Source organism: Polypterus senegalus, chromosome 10 (genome assembly GCF_016835505.1).
Source record: "Polypterus senegalus isolate Bchr_013 chromosome 10, ASM1683550v1, whole genome shotgun sequence".
NCBI classification, from domain to species: Eukaryota; Metazoa; Chordata; class Cladistia; order Polypteriformes; family Polypteridae; genus Polypterus; species Polypterus senegalus.
The window spans coordinates 16,509,230-16,525,622 of record NC_053163.1 but is presented as its reverse complement, the minus strand read 5'-3'; the positions used below and the strand labels follow the sequence as shown (position 1 = coordinate 16,525,622).

Genomic DNA, 16,393 nt, shown 5'->3' with positions numbered 1-16,393 from the left:
TTAATTAAATCTTTGTTCTAATTTATTTAATTTGCTACAAATTACAATATAAAAGCATTTTAATGGCAGGAAAGATTGCTACTATTTTAGTGCAGCAATTACTGTTTATTCTGCTCTTGTAAATTGTTTCATTTTCACTTCATTATGCAAAGGCGTGCAAGTAGGCGGAGACAAATCTGCTTATACTTATAAACCCAAAGCAAAATTCTTATTTCTTATTTTCGTGTCAGTTTTGGTATCTGTTACCTCAACTTTTCCTGAAAACTTTTGTGTAAATTCCAAGAGGTCTTTCTGTGGTAAGTTCTCATAGATTTACATTTACTAGTTACTGCTTAACAGTGCTGAATATAAAAGTTTTAAACAATAATAGCAGTAATAGTTTCTATTTAATGGACATCAAATTATTTTTACGGATGAGATCTTAATTATGATTATTATTTCAGACTGTTCACTTTTAAATAATAACCCTATGAACAGAGTTTCCTGGTAGTGTGCCATTCTCTTTTACACACTATGAAAGAGTCTAGTTTAGGTTCTTGTGACTCTAGCAGAGAAGGACTGAAGAAGGAAATAATCTTTTTTGCACAGCTTTTTCTCAGAAGCTTGAATTCAGATACTTTTTGCCTACTTATCCAATCTTTTGATATGAAAAATACCTCACAAGACTTCTCTTTTCAAACATTTCTTATAGATAAGTCTTACATACAGTAGTGAACCATTTGTTTTGTTTTAATGGCTGCCTGTTTTCAAGGATTGCCCTGTTTTTTTATGATTAACAATGATCTGTTTTTCCTCAACTTACTGTACTTTGCATTTTGTGCCAATATATTCTGTTCATTAAGTGAATCGTTTCAACTTTAAATGTATCTGTGTGAACTGAATTAAATTAAACTATCACAAACTGGTTAAAAAGATTAAACAAATTTTCTGCACATTGAATTTACAAACAATATAACAGTACAGTATACAGGTGGCGCAGTGGTAGCGCTGCTGCCTCGCAGTTAGGAGACCCAGGGTCGCTTACCGGGTCCTCCCTGCGTGGAGTTTGCATGTTCTCCTCATGTCTGCGTGGGTTTCCTCCCACAATCCAAAGACATGCAGGTTAGGTGCATTGGTGATCCTAAATTTTCTCTAGTGTTTGCCCTGCCCGGGGTTTGTTTTCTGCCTTGTGCCCTGTGTTGGCTGGGATTGGCTCCTGCAGATCCCCCTCACCCTGTGTTAGGATATAGCGGGTTGGATAATGGATGGATACTTTTATTCATGTATTTTATGCCAAGGCTATTGGATCTCTGCCTCATGAAAATCCAACATAGAATACTTCTGGTAACTTCATTTTCATTTATTGGATATCTGTCTTTCAATTATTTTTTTTCCAGTCAGATATCTCATTCTGGTGGTTAAAACTCAGCCAGAAAATCTTAGCACACAGTTCAGAATGTTGGTTTTTCTCAACGCTAATGTTATAATGGTATAGACAAAACCAAAAATAGAAAATGAAATACTTAACATAACTCAAACAATCAAACAGGAACACAACAGACATTAAAATTAATTTGAACCCCAGCCAAAGGAGTATGAGACGTAACAGATGCATTCATTATTTGTGTGAAAACATTGCTGTCTCAGAAATATTGTGATTGTGACCTTGTTCACATTTGTGGAATTTTCTTGAAGAATTAGTCTTCCAATGAACAGATGCATGATGTGGGTAATTCATGAAACTTAATTTTTTTTTGGGGGCTTGTAGTTTATTTTAATTGTTATATTATATAAAAAACATTTTGCTTTTCAATGAGTGCTGTCATTTTGTATTTCTGTGGCAAGGAAGCACAACCTCAGAAGTTGTGTAACATGATGTTGTTGATGTGACACTATGTAAGGCGATGTTGCTAGTTCTATCTTGTTGTTATGAATTTGCTGAGAAAAATAAAGTTCCCTACTACTTCTGCTTAGGGTTGTGCTCTTTTCCCTACTTCAAGCCAATCCAGATGTCAATCCATTATTTCAAAAAGTTCTTCTAACAGTTTCCATAAATGCTATTCCTTTGATGCTACGGGTTAGCTCCACGCTCCTATCGTCCTTCTGGGAGCCCTGAACCCGACACTGTCGGTAATGTCACAGATGAGCTTGGCAGTGAGGCACAACAAATGGAGGAAGGGGATGGTGCAAAAGTGCTTTTATTAAAACAACAAATAAAAACAACAGTGTTCAAATAAATAGTGCAGTATATCCAATCTTTAAATAAATTATCCAATAAAAACAGAGGTGAAAAGTGGAGGTTAAAATCCAATACAAAAACTCTTTAAAAAAACAACAAGGTTAAAACAATGGCTGGAAGCAGTCTCTTTAAAAACAAAGCCTGGTGCCTTCTTTTTACCTGCCTCATCGGGCTTCGCAACAGGGGAGTCACCCTACCTGCAGCTGAACTTCTTCACAGATCTGGTCTGATGGCCTTCCAATCCCTGGCTCCGGTTCTGCTCACCTAGACCGAGACTTGGGCTCCCCAGCGACCAGGACGCTCACACTAGGGCTTCTATTCCAAGTCCCCACTCCCGCTACCTTCACTGCAGCGAGACAACCTTCTACCGGTCACTCCTGCTCTAAACAAGCACTCAGCAGGAGCGACCACTACCGTCGGCCCTTGGGTGCTGGCCAAACACCCAACTCAGGCTCACCTCTCCCACATGCTTGTACACAGCGCGAGCCTGCGCTTGTTCACTACCTTCTCTCTCTCACACACACACACCGGCTTTCTCCTCGCTGCTTCCTGCCTTCTTCCCTGCAACCTCCGCCTTTCTTTTCTCTTTCCTCCTGCTAGCTGCCTCGCGCTTCTATATATCATGGGGACGTGGCTCAGCTGTGTCAATCAGCAGCTCCTGGGAACAATTATGGATGCGGACGACTCTTCACCTGTACACTTAAGTGAGAACCACCCGCATCACAAATCATCCGGGAACTGCTCTGGCCATACTTCCACGCCCCCTCTCTAAACCGTGAGTGCGGCGATTATTTATATTAAAAGTGGCCTTTTTGACGTGAGCTCTGAACCCGCTACGCCACAATTCCATAGAAATTCTGAGAGAAATATCAAGAGATTGCACCACATTACTCACTTTGACAAGTTCTACCATTTGATTACCTGTGTTGTTTGTGGTTTTCATTCATTCAGTGACTAGTGTTAATGGGTGAAAATTCCAATCACGCTGTTTTCTTTCTTGTATACTCATTGTATCTCTGCAGGGGGACAAGATTTACTTTTTCAAGGATATTGTAAATGTTTGCATGTTGTTTATCCATCCATCCATCCATCCATTATCCAACCCACTATATCCTAACTACAGGGTCATGGGGGTCTGCTGGAGCCAATCTCAGCCAACACAGGGCACAAGGCAGGAAACAAACCCCGGGCAGGGCGCCAGCCCACCACAGGCATGCTGTTTATTCAGGTCAAAATAACCCCTTACTCTATATTTCCTATTTAAAAGCATGTGAGCTGTTTCTTGTGGTGGACAATTAAAATGAGTGGCAAAACCTTCAAACATCAGGAGACACACTTCAATATAATACTTGTGTCAGAGGGACACAAGTACCTGTACCAGAATCACCACTCTACCTCACCAATGTGCCTCTTCCACAGTTCTTTTACTTGACTCTGCTTCTGCTAGCACTATTTGATGTTTGTCCAGCTGTATTTTCAGTTGTTTCATCTGCTCTCTCTTTTCTTCTGCAAGAAGAGTTTTTAGGCTTGTCATGTCACTTCTAAACAAATCCTGCTGACTATACCACATAGAAAAGAATGCAACAAGAAAAATGGAAATGTTGGGAAGCCAAATGGAATCTCCATTTTAATTTTTTTTTACAAATGTTTTCAGACTTGTCTCAATATACCCTGTCCAGTTTATAAAAACTCTTTGCACAGTATGCCTTACAAAATGAACCTAAGTACATCAGTTAATGTTTGGTGCAAAATGCACTTCAAGCACCAAAACACTTCATACTTCACTCAAAAGTGATTCATGCTGCCCTAACTATAGCATGTGCCACCTCCCGTAAGATAGTATAACATATTAAGTAAAGACTGTCAGTTCAATAAGTGGTACCATGAAGATCTGTCACAGTATGCATGACCTCCTGCAATTTAGATTAGATTAAATTAGATGTACTTTATTTATCCCAAGGGGGAAGTTCAAATACATACAGCTGCAAAAACATAAAGTATAAAGATACTGACTAAATACAATATAAGACAATTGAATAAAACATATAATTTATATAAATACAATAAATACTATGCTAAAAAATAACTGTAGTATATTGAAGTCTTTACTGTCTCCCTATGGCTTCTGGTTGGAAGTGAAAGAATGAATGTCGGGAAGAAGCATTGAAGTGCCTGATGGCTGCTGGCAGAAAAGATTCCCAGAGGTGCTTCTCATTACACTGTGGAAGAATGATCCTGCGGCTAAAAGTACTTATTAAGGTGGTCAATATATCTGTAAGTTATCTAACACTTTGAAAATGTTCTGGAAATCAGGACCAAAGGGACACCTGTGTCTTATTTTTGGGGGGGTTGAAAGAGAGTGGTGTTACTAATTCAGTCATCATTGGCTACGCAAGTAGCAAACAGAAGGAGTTCTCTGGCTGTGGCATTACTATGGAGTTGGAAGGTGAGCAGGATAAAGGATAAACTAGTGAGGGTGAAAGGAGACAGAAAGTGGAAAAAAGAGAGGTAGAAGAAACAAGGAAGGAATGCTTGCATGTGTTGCTTAGATAGGAAGGAGGAAAGGTAGGAATAATTTGTTAAGTTTACATAAAAAACAACCAGGCCTGGGTTTGAACCTTACCTTCTGAAGCTCTGAAAAAGAAGTCCTTACCACTGATTCACTTAATGTAAAATGAGGCGAAGTGTCCTTAGGAATTTAAAGTTCACAATGGTCATCAATAATAGTTATTTAACATGTTTTTTATGCATTTCATTAGTTGCCTGCACTGCATATCTACTAAAAGTGTTTTTTTTTTTATTTCTTTTCCAGAAACAAAATGGGAAAATCACAGTCTAAACCCAATCGCTTTTTCAATGATGAAGAAATTAAGAAGATTGCCCAAGTCTATAACAAAGATGGGTTGGATGCGGTATTTCCATTAATTAAAGAAAAATGTGATAATTTGGACAATGAAAAAGTCTCAATTGCAGTGACAGGAGAAGCAGGTGTGGGCAAATCTTCCTTTGTTAATGCCATGAGAGGCCTGGGACCCAATGATGAAGGGGCAGCTAAAGTAGGTTCAACACAGAAAACCTCAAAACCGACACCTTATCAACATCCAACACTTCCTTCTGTCTGCCTATGGGATCTTCCAGGAATTGGAACAGGAAAATATTCTACTCGTGAATACCTAGATAAAGTTAACTTTAAAAGCTATGATTTGTTCATCTTAATAACTGGTGAAAGATTCAAGGAAAATGATGCAAAGTTGGCTAAAGAGATAAAGAAAATGGGGAAAGAGTTCTATTTTGTTTGTAGCAAGATTGATACAGTTGAGAAAAACCTTTCCAAAAGAGGGCAACATGACAGACTTGAAGAAGAATTAGATAAAATAAAAAGTTACTATAAAAACAGCCTAGAGGAAAGTGGATTACCTACTTCACAGGTTTTCCTTGTTTCCAGTAGATATCCGCATCGTTATGACTTCATGAAGTTTTGTGGTTGTTTGGCGTCTGAGCTGCCAGAGAAGAAGAATAATGTTTTTGTGCTTTCACTTCCCAATCTTAATGAAGCTGTAATTGAAAAGAAGAAAAAAATTCTAAAAGGAAAAATTGCTCTGGCAGCGACAGTTTCTGCTGGATTAGGAGCAATTCCCATTCCTGGTGTATCTATTGCATGTGATATCGGTATCCTAGTAGCCACACTTCTGCATATGCAAAGGTACTTGGGACTCGATGACGAGTCTCTCTGCAGACTTGCCTGTAGAGTTAACAAACCTGTTCAAGAGCTGAAAGCAGAAGTAACAAGCCCATTTGTCCTTAATATCACCCCTTCATCTGTGATAAAATTGCTTACATCGACTGTTTCCGGTGCTGTAATGATTGCTGATGATGCTCTTCTGCTAATACCTGTGATTGGGTCCATTATTGGAGCTACAGTCTCCTTTATTGCAACTTCCTTTTTGCTGAATAGTGCACTGGATGATTTTGCAGAGTCAGCATTGAAGGTGTTGAGAAAAGTGATCGAAGCCAATTCAGAGGTACTTTAATGTCTTAATTTTAAAATTTTATTTCTAAATCAGGTCAGGTCATTCAGGTCGGGGAGTATGCACTGGTACGGTGCATTGCCGCACTTACCACACAATGAAACAGCTTGGGATCCCAGTTAGTAACTCCTCAAGCAGACATGCAGTCCAGTCCCACCCTCTGGAAATAACCATCTATTTGCCACAGCCAGGTTTTACGTGGACATCCCCTTGGCCTTGTCCAGCTGCTCAGGTCTTCTGTGAGCCAGATCACCTTCAGGGAATCACGGCACATGGCCATAGTGCTTTGTGCAATGAGGGAATGTAGAGAGTGTTCCCTCATAATGCAGGTAATGTGCCTCATTTGGGACTCCATGAGCAACTGCTCATTCGACACAAAATCAAAAAAGTTGCTGGTAAATAATCAAGGATCCTATTGAGGATGAACCTAGCGAGGACCTTACCCAGCACCGAGAGCAATGTTATCCCCCTGTAGTTGCCGCAGTCCAGGCGATGACCCTTCCCTTCCAGATTGGAGTCACTAGTCCTTTTTTCCTGTCAGTTGGGATGAAGCCTGTCTCCCAGATGGACGCAAAGATTTCTTGCAATGACAGGAGGACAGCTTTACCACCACACCAGCCTGGATAATTTTATCCTGGATATCACAGATCCCTGCAACCTTACTTATCCTCAGCTGGTTCATAACCTGTGCAATCTCAATGAGATTGGGTGGTTCACAAGTAATTGGAGGATCAGCCTCAAGAAGCATGAACACAGAGATGTCCAACTAACTAACTCCTAACTGGAGGATCAGCTTTAAACAGCTTTTCAAACTAGCCAACCCAGCGGGTCACATTGCTTGCCCTCACTGCGACTCTCTGAGAATCAGATTAGGATGTGCGTAATGCTTTGATTCCTCTGTAAGCAGGACACGAGTCACTAGACCATGAATAGTGTGTCACTTGCTCATAGGTTCCCCTAACAAACACCTCATTAACTGCTTTCAGAGCCCTTGCAGCCATCATTCTCAGTTCCCAGTACAGACCAGATTTGCCATCAAGCCATGCACTGCCACTCCTCTCGATGATATACAGGGTGCTCTGCAAGATGAAGCACATTCTTCTGGGAACACTGGAAACACTAACATAACCCTTGGCAACCTTCAGGGTCTTGTCACGGAAGGTCTCTCACAAAATACTTTAGGATCGGTAGTTTCAACCAAATCCGTAAGCTCTTCAAACTGTGTGCAGACTCATTAGAAACAGCCTGATTTTGGAGTCTTGCCAGGTCCATACTCATTCTCCTAGTAGGTGGTAACCTACTGGAACTAAGCTGGATCTTCAAAGAAGCAACAACAAGTCTGTAGTCAGAATACACAAACTGGGCACTTCTGCAGACCCTGCAGTTCTGTAGGAGCCTCCAGTGTCTGTCCTTACTGAATCTTCTTTGCCGCACCACCACTATTGGAGTACCAAGGCCAATTATGTGGCTCAGGGTGCTGGAACCAGGATCCAGTGATCCACAGCCCCTGACCTTTTGTAAAATCAAGGAAAATGAAACCAGTTTCACCACGGTCACCACACCCATGAGGACCGACACAATCCTTATTGCCAGCCCTGTCAGTGCCAGTGGTCACAATGAATTAACACATGACCAGAGGAGTGTCACCTCGTGGGAATCCATATTCAGAAAATATTAATGACGTTGCCCTTTATACTTTCTTATTGATGACATCAAAACATGTTACTTCCTGATGTCACATGATGGAAAACAGGATACCATTAAATGGCACCAACTTCAACAACTTAAATATCAAACAAAAATATGGAAAAAAGAAAACTCAAAAATTATAATCAAGAAACAAATAAATGACAATAATAATTCCAAATACTTAAAACATATTTATGCGCAAAAACACCATGGTGATTTACAAGTATTTAAGTATGAAGAAACCTGTATTGTATTTCCCAGACCAGAGGTTTTCAGCAGTTTTGTTCTCCTCCAGTCTGGACACTTTTGAGATGAAGACTTAACCTCATTTATGGTTCTTGTCATTTTAGTTTAGGGTTAGGCAACTATGGGGTAGGCCAATTTTTGGAATCAGAGGTGTAAAGAGGGCAGGCCAGCTTTTTGTGGGATATTTGGTGCCTGCAATCCTTTTTTGACATTTTTGTGTGAGAGGATCACAATATCAACAAATACAGTCATGCAAAAAGAACAGTAATTATTTCCAAAACCTAACAGAATCTCACCACAACTAAGGGGTCTCCAGATTTTTTTTTTCCTGCAGGGTTACAAAGTCTTATTTTGCAGTCTCCAGCCAACCCATAAGCATACAGTACATGTACATCTCAAAACATGCAGTGAAGAACAACACACTTAAACATTAGAGAAAAATTGAACTTGACCTTTAAGCCTAATTTAGATTCTAGAAACAGCTTTTAATGCACAGTGAGTCAGTACATCATCAAAAATGAAGTCTTTATAGCATTATAGCTGACTTCCAGTGTTTTGCATCTTATACCCTTTTCTATACACAAGTTAAAGGATGTATTTGGGAAAGGAGGTGGAGATTAGGGCGCAGGTTCGCTTCCCGGGTCCTCCCCGCATGGAGTTTGCATGTTCTCCCCATGTCTGCGTGGTTCTCCTCCGGGTGCTCTGGTTTCCTCCCAAAGACATGCAGGTTAGGTGCATTGGCGATTCTAAATTGTCCCGTGTGTGTGCTTGGTGTGTGGGTGTGCGTGTGCGCCCTGCATTGGGCTGTTAGCTGGGATTGGCTCCAGCAGACCCCCGTGACCCTGTAGTTAGGATATAGTGGGTTGGATAATGGATGGATGGAGGTGGAGATTATTTCAGGGTGATTTTGAAAAGAATTGCGAAACAGCACTGAAAAGACAATTAATCTGCAATCAGAATTAAAGAGCAAAATAAACATTATGAGTTTATTTTGTCTTTTAATTTTGATTGCAGATTAATTGGGAAGCTAGTCTGAAGTAAAACAAAAACAAGAGATGCAAAAGAGAAAATAAATTGTTAGAGGAACAAGTTTACTCCAACTAGAAAAAAGTTTGTTCCTTTCTTTTACCAAAATAAATTTCATACAATCACTGAACATACAGCTCATCCTTGTGAATAATGGTCACTATGACCATGTGACCATGCCCCTCATTATCCCATTTTAGGTAGGCCAGGATTTCTTTTCTTTTTTTTTTTCATTTTATTGATTTTATTGAAATCACACAACATTTCATACAAGTAAATCAATTTTTACAAAGATAAAATCAAAAAAAGGGGAGAGAATCTGCTTCTTCAGTGCTTTAAAATCTTATTTTAAAATGTTATTGATCAGATCCTGCCAGGTTTTAAAACAGTTTTGTACAGATCCTCTAAGTGAAAATTTGATTTTTTCCAGTTTCAAACAATATATAACATCAGTTAGCCACTGACTTCAAAGAGCAGAGTTAGGATTCTTCCAGTTGAGTAAGATAAGTCTGCGTGCCAATAGTGTAGTAAAGGCGATCACAGTTTGTTTGTCCTTCTCAGCTTGAAGCCCATCTGAAAGAACACCAAACACAGCTGTTAGTGAGTTAGGAGGGATTTTGACACCAAAGCTGTCTAAAAGGCATTTAAACATTTTGGTCCAGAATGATGTTAATTTGGTGCAGGCCCAGAACATGTGGCCCAGTGAGGCTGGAACTTGATTGCAACGTTCACAAGTTGGATCTTGCCCTGGAAACATTTTGGACAGTTTTAAAGCGAGACAGATGTGCTTGATATATAATTTTGAGTTGAATAATTGTATGCTTTGCGCATATGGAGCTCGAGTGAATTCTCTGCATTGCTACCTTCCACTCCTTTTCTGAGATACTGAGTTTGAGATTCTTTTCCCACTGTTCTCTTGGATCTTTGAAAGGCAGGGACTGTAAAATAGTTTTATATATTGCAGAAATGCTATCTGAGTCCTCAAGACTGATCAATATTTTTTCCGGCATCGAGGTAGGTGGGAGGTGAGGAAAACTGGGCAGGTTCTGTTTAAGAAAGTTTCTAATTTGAAGATAATGAAAGAAATGTGTTGCTAGAAAGTTAAATTTGGAATGTAATTGTTCATAGGTTGTAAAGACATTATCTATGTACAGATCTCTAAGTGATTTAATCCCAAATGTTTTCCAGGCAGTAAAAAGTGCATATGTTTGAGAGGGTGGAAAGAGGTGGTTCTCATCCAGAGGTGCCACATATAAAAGATTCTCCACCTTAAAATGCTTTCTACATTGGTTCCATATTCTGAGTGAGTGAAGCACAATTGGGTTGTTAATATATTGGTGATAACTTGCATTTATTGGGGTACAAAGCAGGGAATATAAAGAAGTACTGCAGGATTTTATTTCTATTGCGGACCAGGCCTGTGTATGTTCATCTATTTGTGTCCAGGTTTTTATAGCTTGTATGTTTGCTGCCCAGTAATAAAACTGAAAGTTAGGTAGAGCCATGTCACCTTCTGCCTTAGGTCTTTGTAGGGTCACTCTTTGGATACGTGGATGTTTTGAATTCCAAATAAATAAGGTTATGGTTTAATCTAATTTCTTGAAAAATGATTTATTTTTGTATATTGGAATGTTTTGAAATTAAAAGAGAAGCTTAGAAAGAATATTCATCTTAACAGTGTTTATTCTTCCAGCTAAAGTGAGATGAAGGGTTATCTATGCAAGTCTTTCTTATTTTTTTCCATACAAACTGCAAAATTTTGTTGATAGAGAACTTTATGTCTAGTTGTGATGTTTACTCCAAGATATTTAAACTGATCTGTGATGATAAAAGGGAAGGTGTCCAATCTAATATTGTGTGCTAGAGAGTTCACTGGAAACAGCACACTTTTAGTCAAATTAATTCTGAGGCCAGAAATCTTCTGGAATTCTGTAAGTGCTGTTAGGACTGCAGGCACAGAATTTTGTGGATCTGATATATACAGTACCATCCACCCATCCATCCATTTTCCAACCCGCTGAATCCAAACACAGGGTCACGGCAGTCTGCTGGAGCCAAAACCCAGCCAACACATGGTGCAAGGCAGGAACCAATCCCGGGCATGGCGCCAACGCACCACAGTATACAGTACCATATCATCTGCATATAGAGAAATTTTCTGTTCAAGTCCTTCTCTGATAATCCCCTTTATCTCATAAGCATTTCTACAGTGAACTGCCAGTGGCTCAATGGCGATTGCAAAAAGTAGTGGTGACAATGGACATCCTTGTCAGGTAGGCCAGGATTTCTATACTTATTATGATGATAATGATGGCTGGATGTATTCCTTTTCATGCCACATAGTTTTATGTAGCTATTTGCTTATCTTGCATTGATTAATCTGATAGCTATGCTACTGTCTGTAAATCATGTGCCATTAATGCAGTTATTGCATACCAAGTGCCCCTTCTATAAGCAACTCTGTCTTTTTTTTTTGTGTAAACAACTGTAATTGAGTTGTTTTCACTAACAAAATGCTACATTCATGGCATGGGGATCCTGGGATTTCAACTCAGGTCTGCATACCTGGGTCATAATGTAGGTAATTCTGAGACAGAATGCTTTTTTCAAAATAGGCTGTCTCTATTTGATTTCCTTTACACAACTAAAAACTTCCCTGCTGCAACCACAATCAATGCCCCTACTGCTCCCCACATAGTAGTCTTTCTACAAAACCATATTGTGCCATACACAACCTCTGGGTTAGGAATAGGGATCTGTGGACCTACAGGGTATGCAGTTTCTTAGTTTACCTATACCAAGGGTCCACTCTAATGATGATGACATATTTATATGTCTAGAGCTGTTTGTGTGAAAGATTAAAGTGCTTAAGTTCAAATATTTTTTCCCCAAACAGCAGGAAGCAACTGAAAATATCAACCTGGAACTTGTAGTTGCTAAGATTCAACCAAAACTCTCCTCACCATTTACTGACAATGGATTAGAAGACATAATTACTGAGATACAACATGTGCTTGACCAAAGAGAATTTCACATCGCTGTAACAGGAGAATCAGGAAAAGGGAAATCAGCCTTCATCAATGCTGTTTGTGGTCTGAAACCTGGGGACCCTGAAGCAGCTGAAGAGGGCTTTACTGAACAAATCATAAAACCGAAAAAATATAAACATCCAAGTCTTCCTTCTGTCTCTCTATGGGATCTTCCTGGGGCTGGAACACCAAAATTTGAAATTGCAAAATATTTTAAGAAAGTCAAATTTACAAAATATCACTTTACCGTTGTAATGGTTGGAAACAGATTTACAGAAAATGACACATTTATTGTGAAAACATTAGGGAACTTGAAACATGATTTCTATGTTGTACGCAGCAAAATGGATAATGAAGAAGATGAGCATGAACAGAATGACCATCAGAATAGTGACAAGTTTGAGAAAATTAAAGATTATTACATTAGTCTTTTAAAAGAAAATGGAGTAGACTCTCCCCATGTCTTCCTTGTGTCAAGCCACTGCACAAATGATTTTGATTTTAGGAAATTGTGTCAAGATTTGAAGCTTAAAGTAGCAGAAAAGAAGAAAGATTTGTGCCCATGTGAAATTTCTAAAATTGCCAAACCCCTAGTTCAGAATAAAAAGACAAAGTTGAAGGGAACAATCTCACAGTTAATTTCATATGCAACAGATGAAGGTAAAACTTTTATACCTGGAACCAATTGTGCCTATAATTCTGATGCTGTTGTGGAAATTCTTCTGTTCTATCGCTGGTACATGGGTCTTGATGATGAGTCCATTAACCAACTTGCAGGTAAAGTGGGGAAAAGTGTGGTAGATCTTAAGTCAGAAGTGAGTGATCCTTTTGTGTTGTTTATCAATCCAACTTCTGTTCAAAATATTTTTACTTCCTCTACCTCCGTAATTCTTTATAACTTGCAGAGCCTGCTGAAACCTGTTTCAAGTGTTCCACAATCTTCTGAGATAATTTCCAAGTTGCTGGAATCAATGATTGATGTATTTGCAGAATCTGCAATGAGTGTGGCAAAGAAAGCCGCATAATACAGTGTTTCTTTAAATAGTTGTCACCACATTTTTTTTAATTTTTCTTCCTCTTTATCTCTTTCCACTTCTGTGTTAGGTAGATGCCCATGAACAATGATTTGGATACAGCTTTGTCCTGCACCTCTTCAACAGTTGAACCCTTTTCCCTCAGATCTTCTTTTACTTTGTCAATCTACCTCTACTTTGGCCTCCCTCACTTTCTCTTCCCCTTATATTCATTGTCTCTCTTCATCACGTGTCCATACCACTTCAGCCTATTTTCCTGTACTTTCTTAAATATCTCTCCCTCTTTTGTTATATCCCTGATTGTCTAATTTCTTATTCTGTCATTTTTTGTAGCTCCACACATTCATCTAAAAATTCTCATTTCTGGCACATCTAACTTCTTGTACTGTAGTCTCTGTACTGTCCACACTGCTCCATACATTATTGCTTCTCTAACCACCTTACCTTGATTTTCATCTTAATTCTTTGATCACAGAAAACTCCTGATGCCTTCTTCCAATTGTTCCATTCACACTGAGCTCTGTGGGTTATCTCTGCATCCAATTCTGCATCTTGGGCTACAACCAATGCTAGATATTTAAACTTCTCCACTCTTTTCAATAGCTCTCTCTGCAAGTAAACTTTTGAACTCTGATCATAAACCTCAAATATTTAATCTTCTTCCTACTCATCTTTAATCTTCCAAAGTTTATCTCCATTCTTCTAACATCCTCTCCACTTGTGCTACACAACACAAAGTCATCAACAAAAAGCTGAATTAGTCATTATCGTTTCTCTCTCATGAAGCAGTAGAGCACCAGACTTTACATCAATTGTTCCACTGTCTGGCACAAAACCAAAATGATGCTCCCCTATGGTGGTCCCTTACCTAATGTTTTCCTCTATAACCCTTTCCTAGGTTTTAACTATGTTTCACATCAGCTTTATCTCTCTCAATGGTTTCAGCATTTCTACAAAAATGATTTCTAGGTTCCTTATGTAACTTCAGTTTGAAGCTTCCAATGTATTCTTTATCTACCAATCTGGCTACATTTTTTCACTTGTTTGTTGATACTCAACTAAAATGATACATTTTAGCCATAGGAAACCTCATATTCTAAATGTTGAGAAGGTAAAACTGCATCTTGTAGGATCTCTAGTAATGCATTAACAAAGTAACAGCCCTTAATTAAATATCATCAACCCTATTATCTTCTAGCATGTCACAGATGTCATTTGTAATCTTTAAATCTTCTCTTCACTTAACAAATTCTCCCTTATTCTCCCTTATCTTCTCTTTGCTCATGAAGTAACAAATGTACTTAAACAAAATGAATATGGAGCCATTAGTAACTGAATTTTCTCCATACACCTGATTAGTTTTCAAGTCAGCTGGCTTCTGAAAAAATAGTTATACATAAACAACTTTACTGTTAACACACAAATCAGGTAATGTACACAATTTCATATTCATTTATGCTGGTGGCTACATGTAAAACCTTGAGACAAATAAAAGTTCATGGGACTGGTTTGCTTCTCTACCCAAAGATTTGCTGCAATCTCTGTTTCATTCTATGGCTTTCACTCACTGAACTTTTCTGACAAAATCTGTTTACGCTGTTCTGCTAATTCTAATTTGTATGCTAATGCTTATGGCTTGTCTTTTTATTTTTAATTCTATAACTGGTTTTGTTGCATCTAATCTTTTAGATGTTTTGTTTTCTTTTCTTCCAGTTAAAGAAAATAATAATAATCTTCTATCTCTTAGTCCTAATCTTCTTAGCTCTGGGGCTAAGGATCTGCACTGGTATCCAGAAGGCTGCCAGTTTGAATCCTGTTGCTACCAGAAGGGATTCTACTCCATTGGGCCTTTGAGCAAGGCTGTTAACCTGAAAATTGCTCCATGGGCACTGTGCATTAGCTGACCCCAAAGGGTATGTGATAAATGCATTTTGTTTTATCTGTAAAATGACAAAAGTTGAATCTTCTTCTATCATTTTATTAGTGGTTACTAAAACAGATGTTTCTTAATATTGTTTTAATTATTGTTGTAATTTTGATTTTGTCAGGGTATTGTAATTATGTTTAGTTTTACAAGGTGCCTTGTTGTACTGCTTTACGTTAATGATACTTTATAAAATAAAGACTGATTGATTTATTGGTCAGAATCAACCTACTGTTTATGCAATAAGCTATTGTTTAAGTGCATGCTGTCATTTTTAGGTGCATATCTAATAACAAATATTTAACTATTATTTGCTATTCATACTATATGTACAATTTTATATAAAGTTGTACAATATCATGTTAATCCTTATGTGTTGGAATGTTCTCTGGTTGCTAATGTTGCTAAAGTTTTTTTCATTTGCACTAATTTTCTCTCATTCTTTAAAGACATGCTGTAAGAAGAGATAATAACTTTTAAATTTTCTGTCTGCAAGTATGTGAATGTTGGGTTGTATATCTTTATGTCTTGTCAATAATGGATTTATACCTTTTATTTGCTACAAGTGAGATACACTACCTTGATTATGACCTGGGGAAAGGGATACAAAAAAAAAAAACAAAAAAAAAAAACAATGGTTTTATGTTCACAAAGTGTGATATTTCATACATTTTATGTATGTTTATGTATTCTTTTGTATGCCTTTGTGTAGGTTACATTGCTTTACACCATTTGTTTTCACTACTATTTAAATAAAAACACCTAAAAAAAGATGTAACAAAAGCAATTTGAAGAAAACTAGCCTTGTTATAGTTGTGTGATGTTGATAGGAAATTGATAAGAAATTGTTTTATTTCTGGTGTTTGCTAATTCTGTATAACTGTGTGTACACATAAACAATCATGAGTCTCTCAAATAAATGATTTCTTGTACCTTTATTATATTCATTATCCTAAAATTGATCAATTCTAAAATCTTAATAAAGTGTTTTTTGCACTGTTTAACCTTACCTTTTGTTTTACCTACAAGTTTAATTAAATAAATTAACAAGCCACTATTGGTCCCATGTCACTTGTATCCATCAGTAGCTGGAAAAAGTACCTAATTTTACAAGGGAATGTAGAAAAAAATCTGTAGTTAGATCATGCTGTCTGCATCTTTAACTCAAGGTTCCTTTAAAGCAAGCTAATGATACCCTT

General features: G+C 38.0%; 1 protein-coding gene across 2 annotated transcripts; it reads left to right on the top strand.

Annotated features, from left to right (window-relative positions):
• The first annotated feature begins 208 nt into the window (after window positions 1–208).
• On the top strand, window positions 209–16,137 carry LOC120536815 (interferon-inducible GTPase 5-like). Of its 2 annotated transcripts, XM_039765318.1 has the most exons (4): window positions 216–296; window positions 4,355–4,492; window positions 5,031–6,240; window positions 12,104–16,137. In XM_039765318.1, exons 3-4 carry the CDS (start codon window positions 5,038–5,040, stop codon window positions 13,259–13,261), a joined length of 2,361 nt encoding a protein of 786 aa, XP_039621252.1. In that variant the 5' UTR covers window positions 216–296; window positions 4,355–4,492; window positions 5,031–5,037; the 3' UTR covers window positions 13,262–16,137. The 2 variants fall into 2 exon arrangements, with proteins under 2 accessions (XP_039621251.1, XP_039621252.1); XM_039765317.1 differs by lacking the exon at window positions 4,355–4,492 and having other exon boundaries at window positions 209–296.
• Window positions 16,138–16,393: the final 256 nt, after the last annotated feature.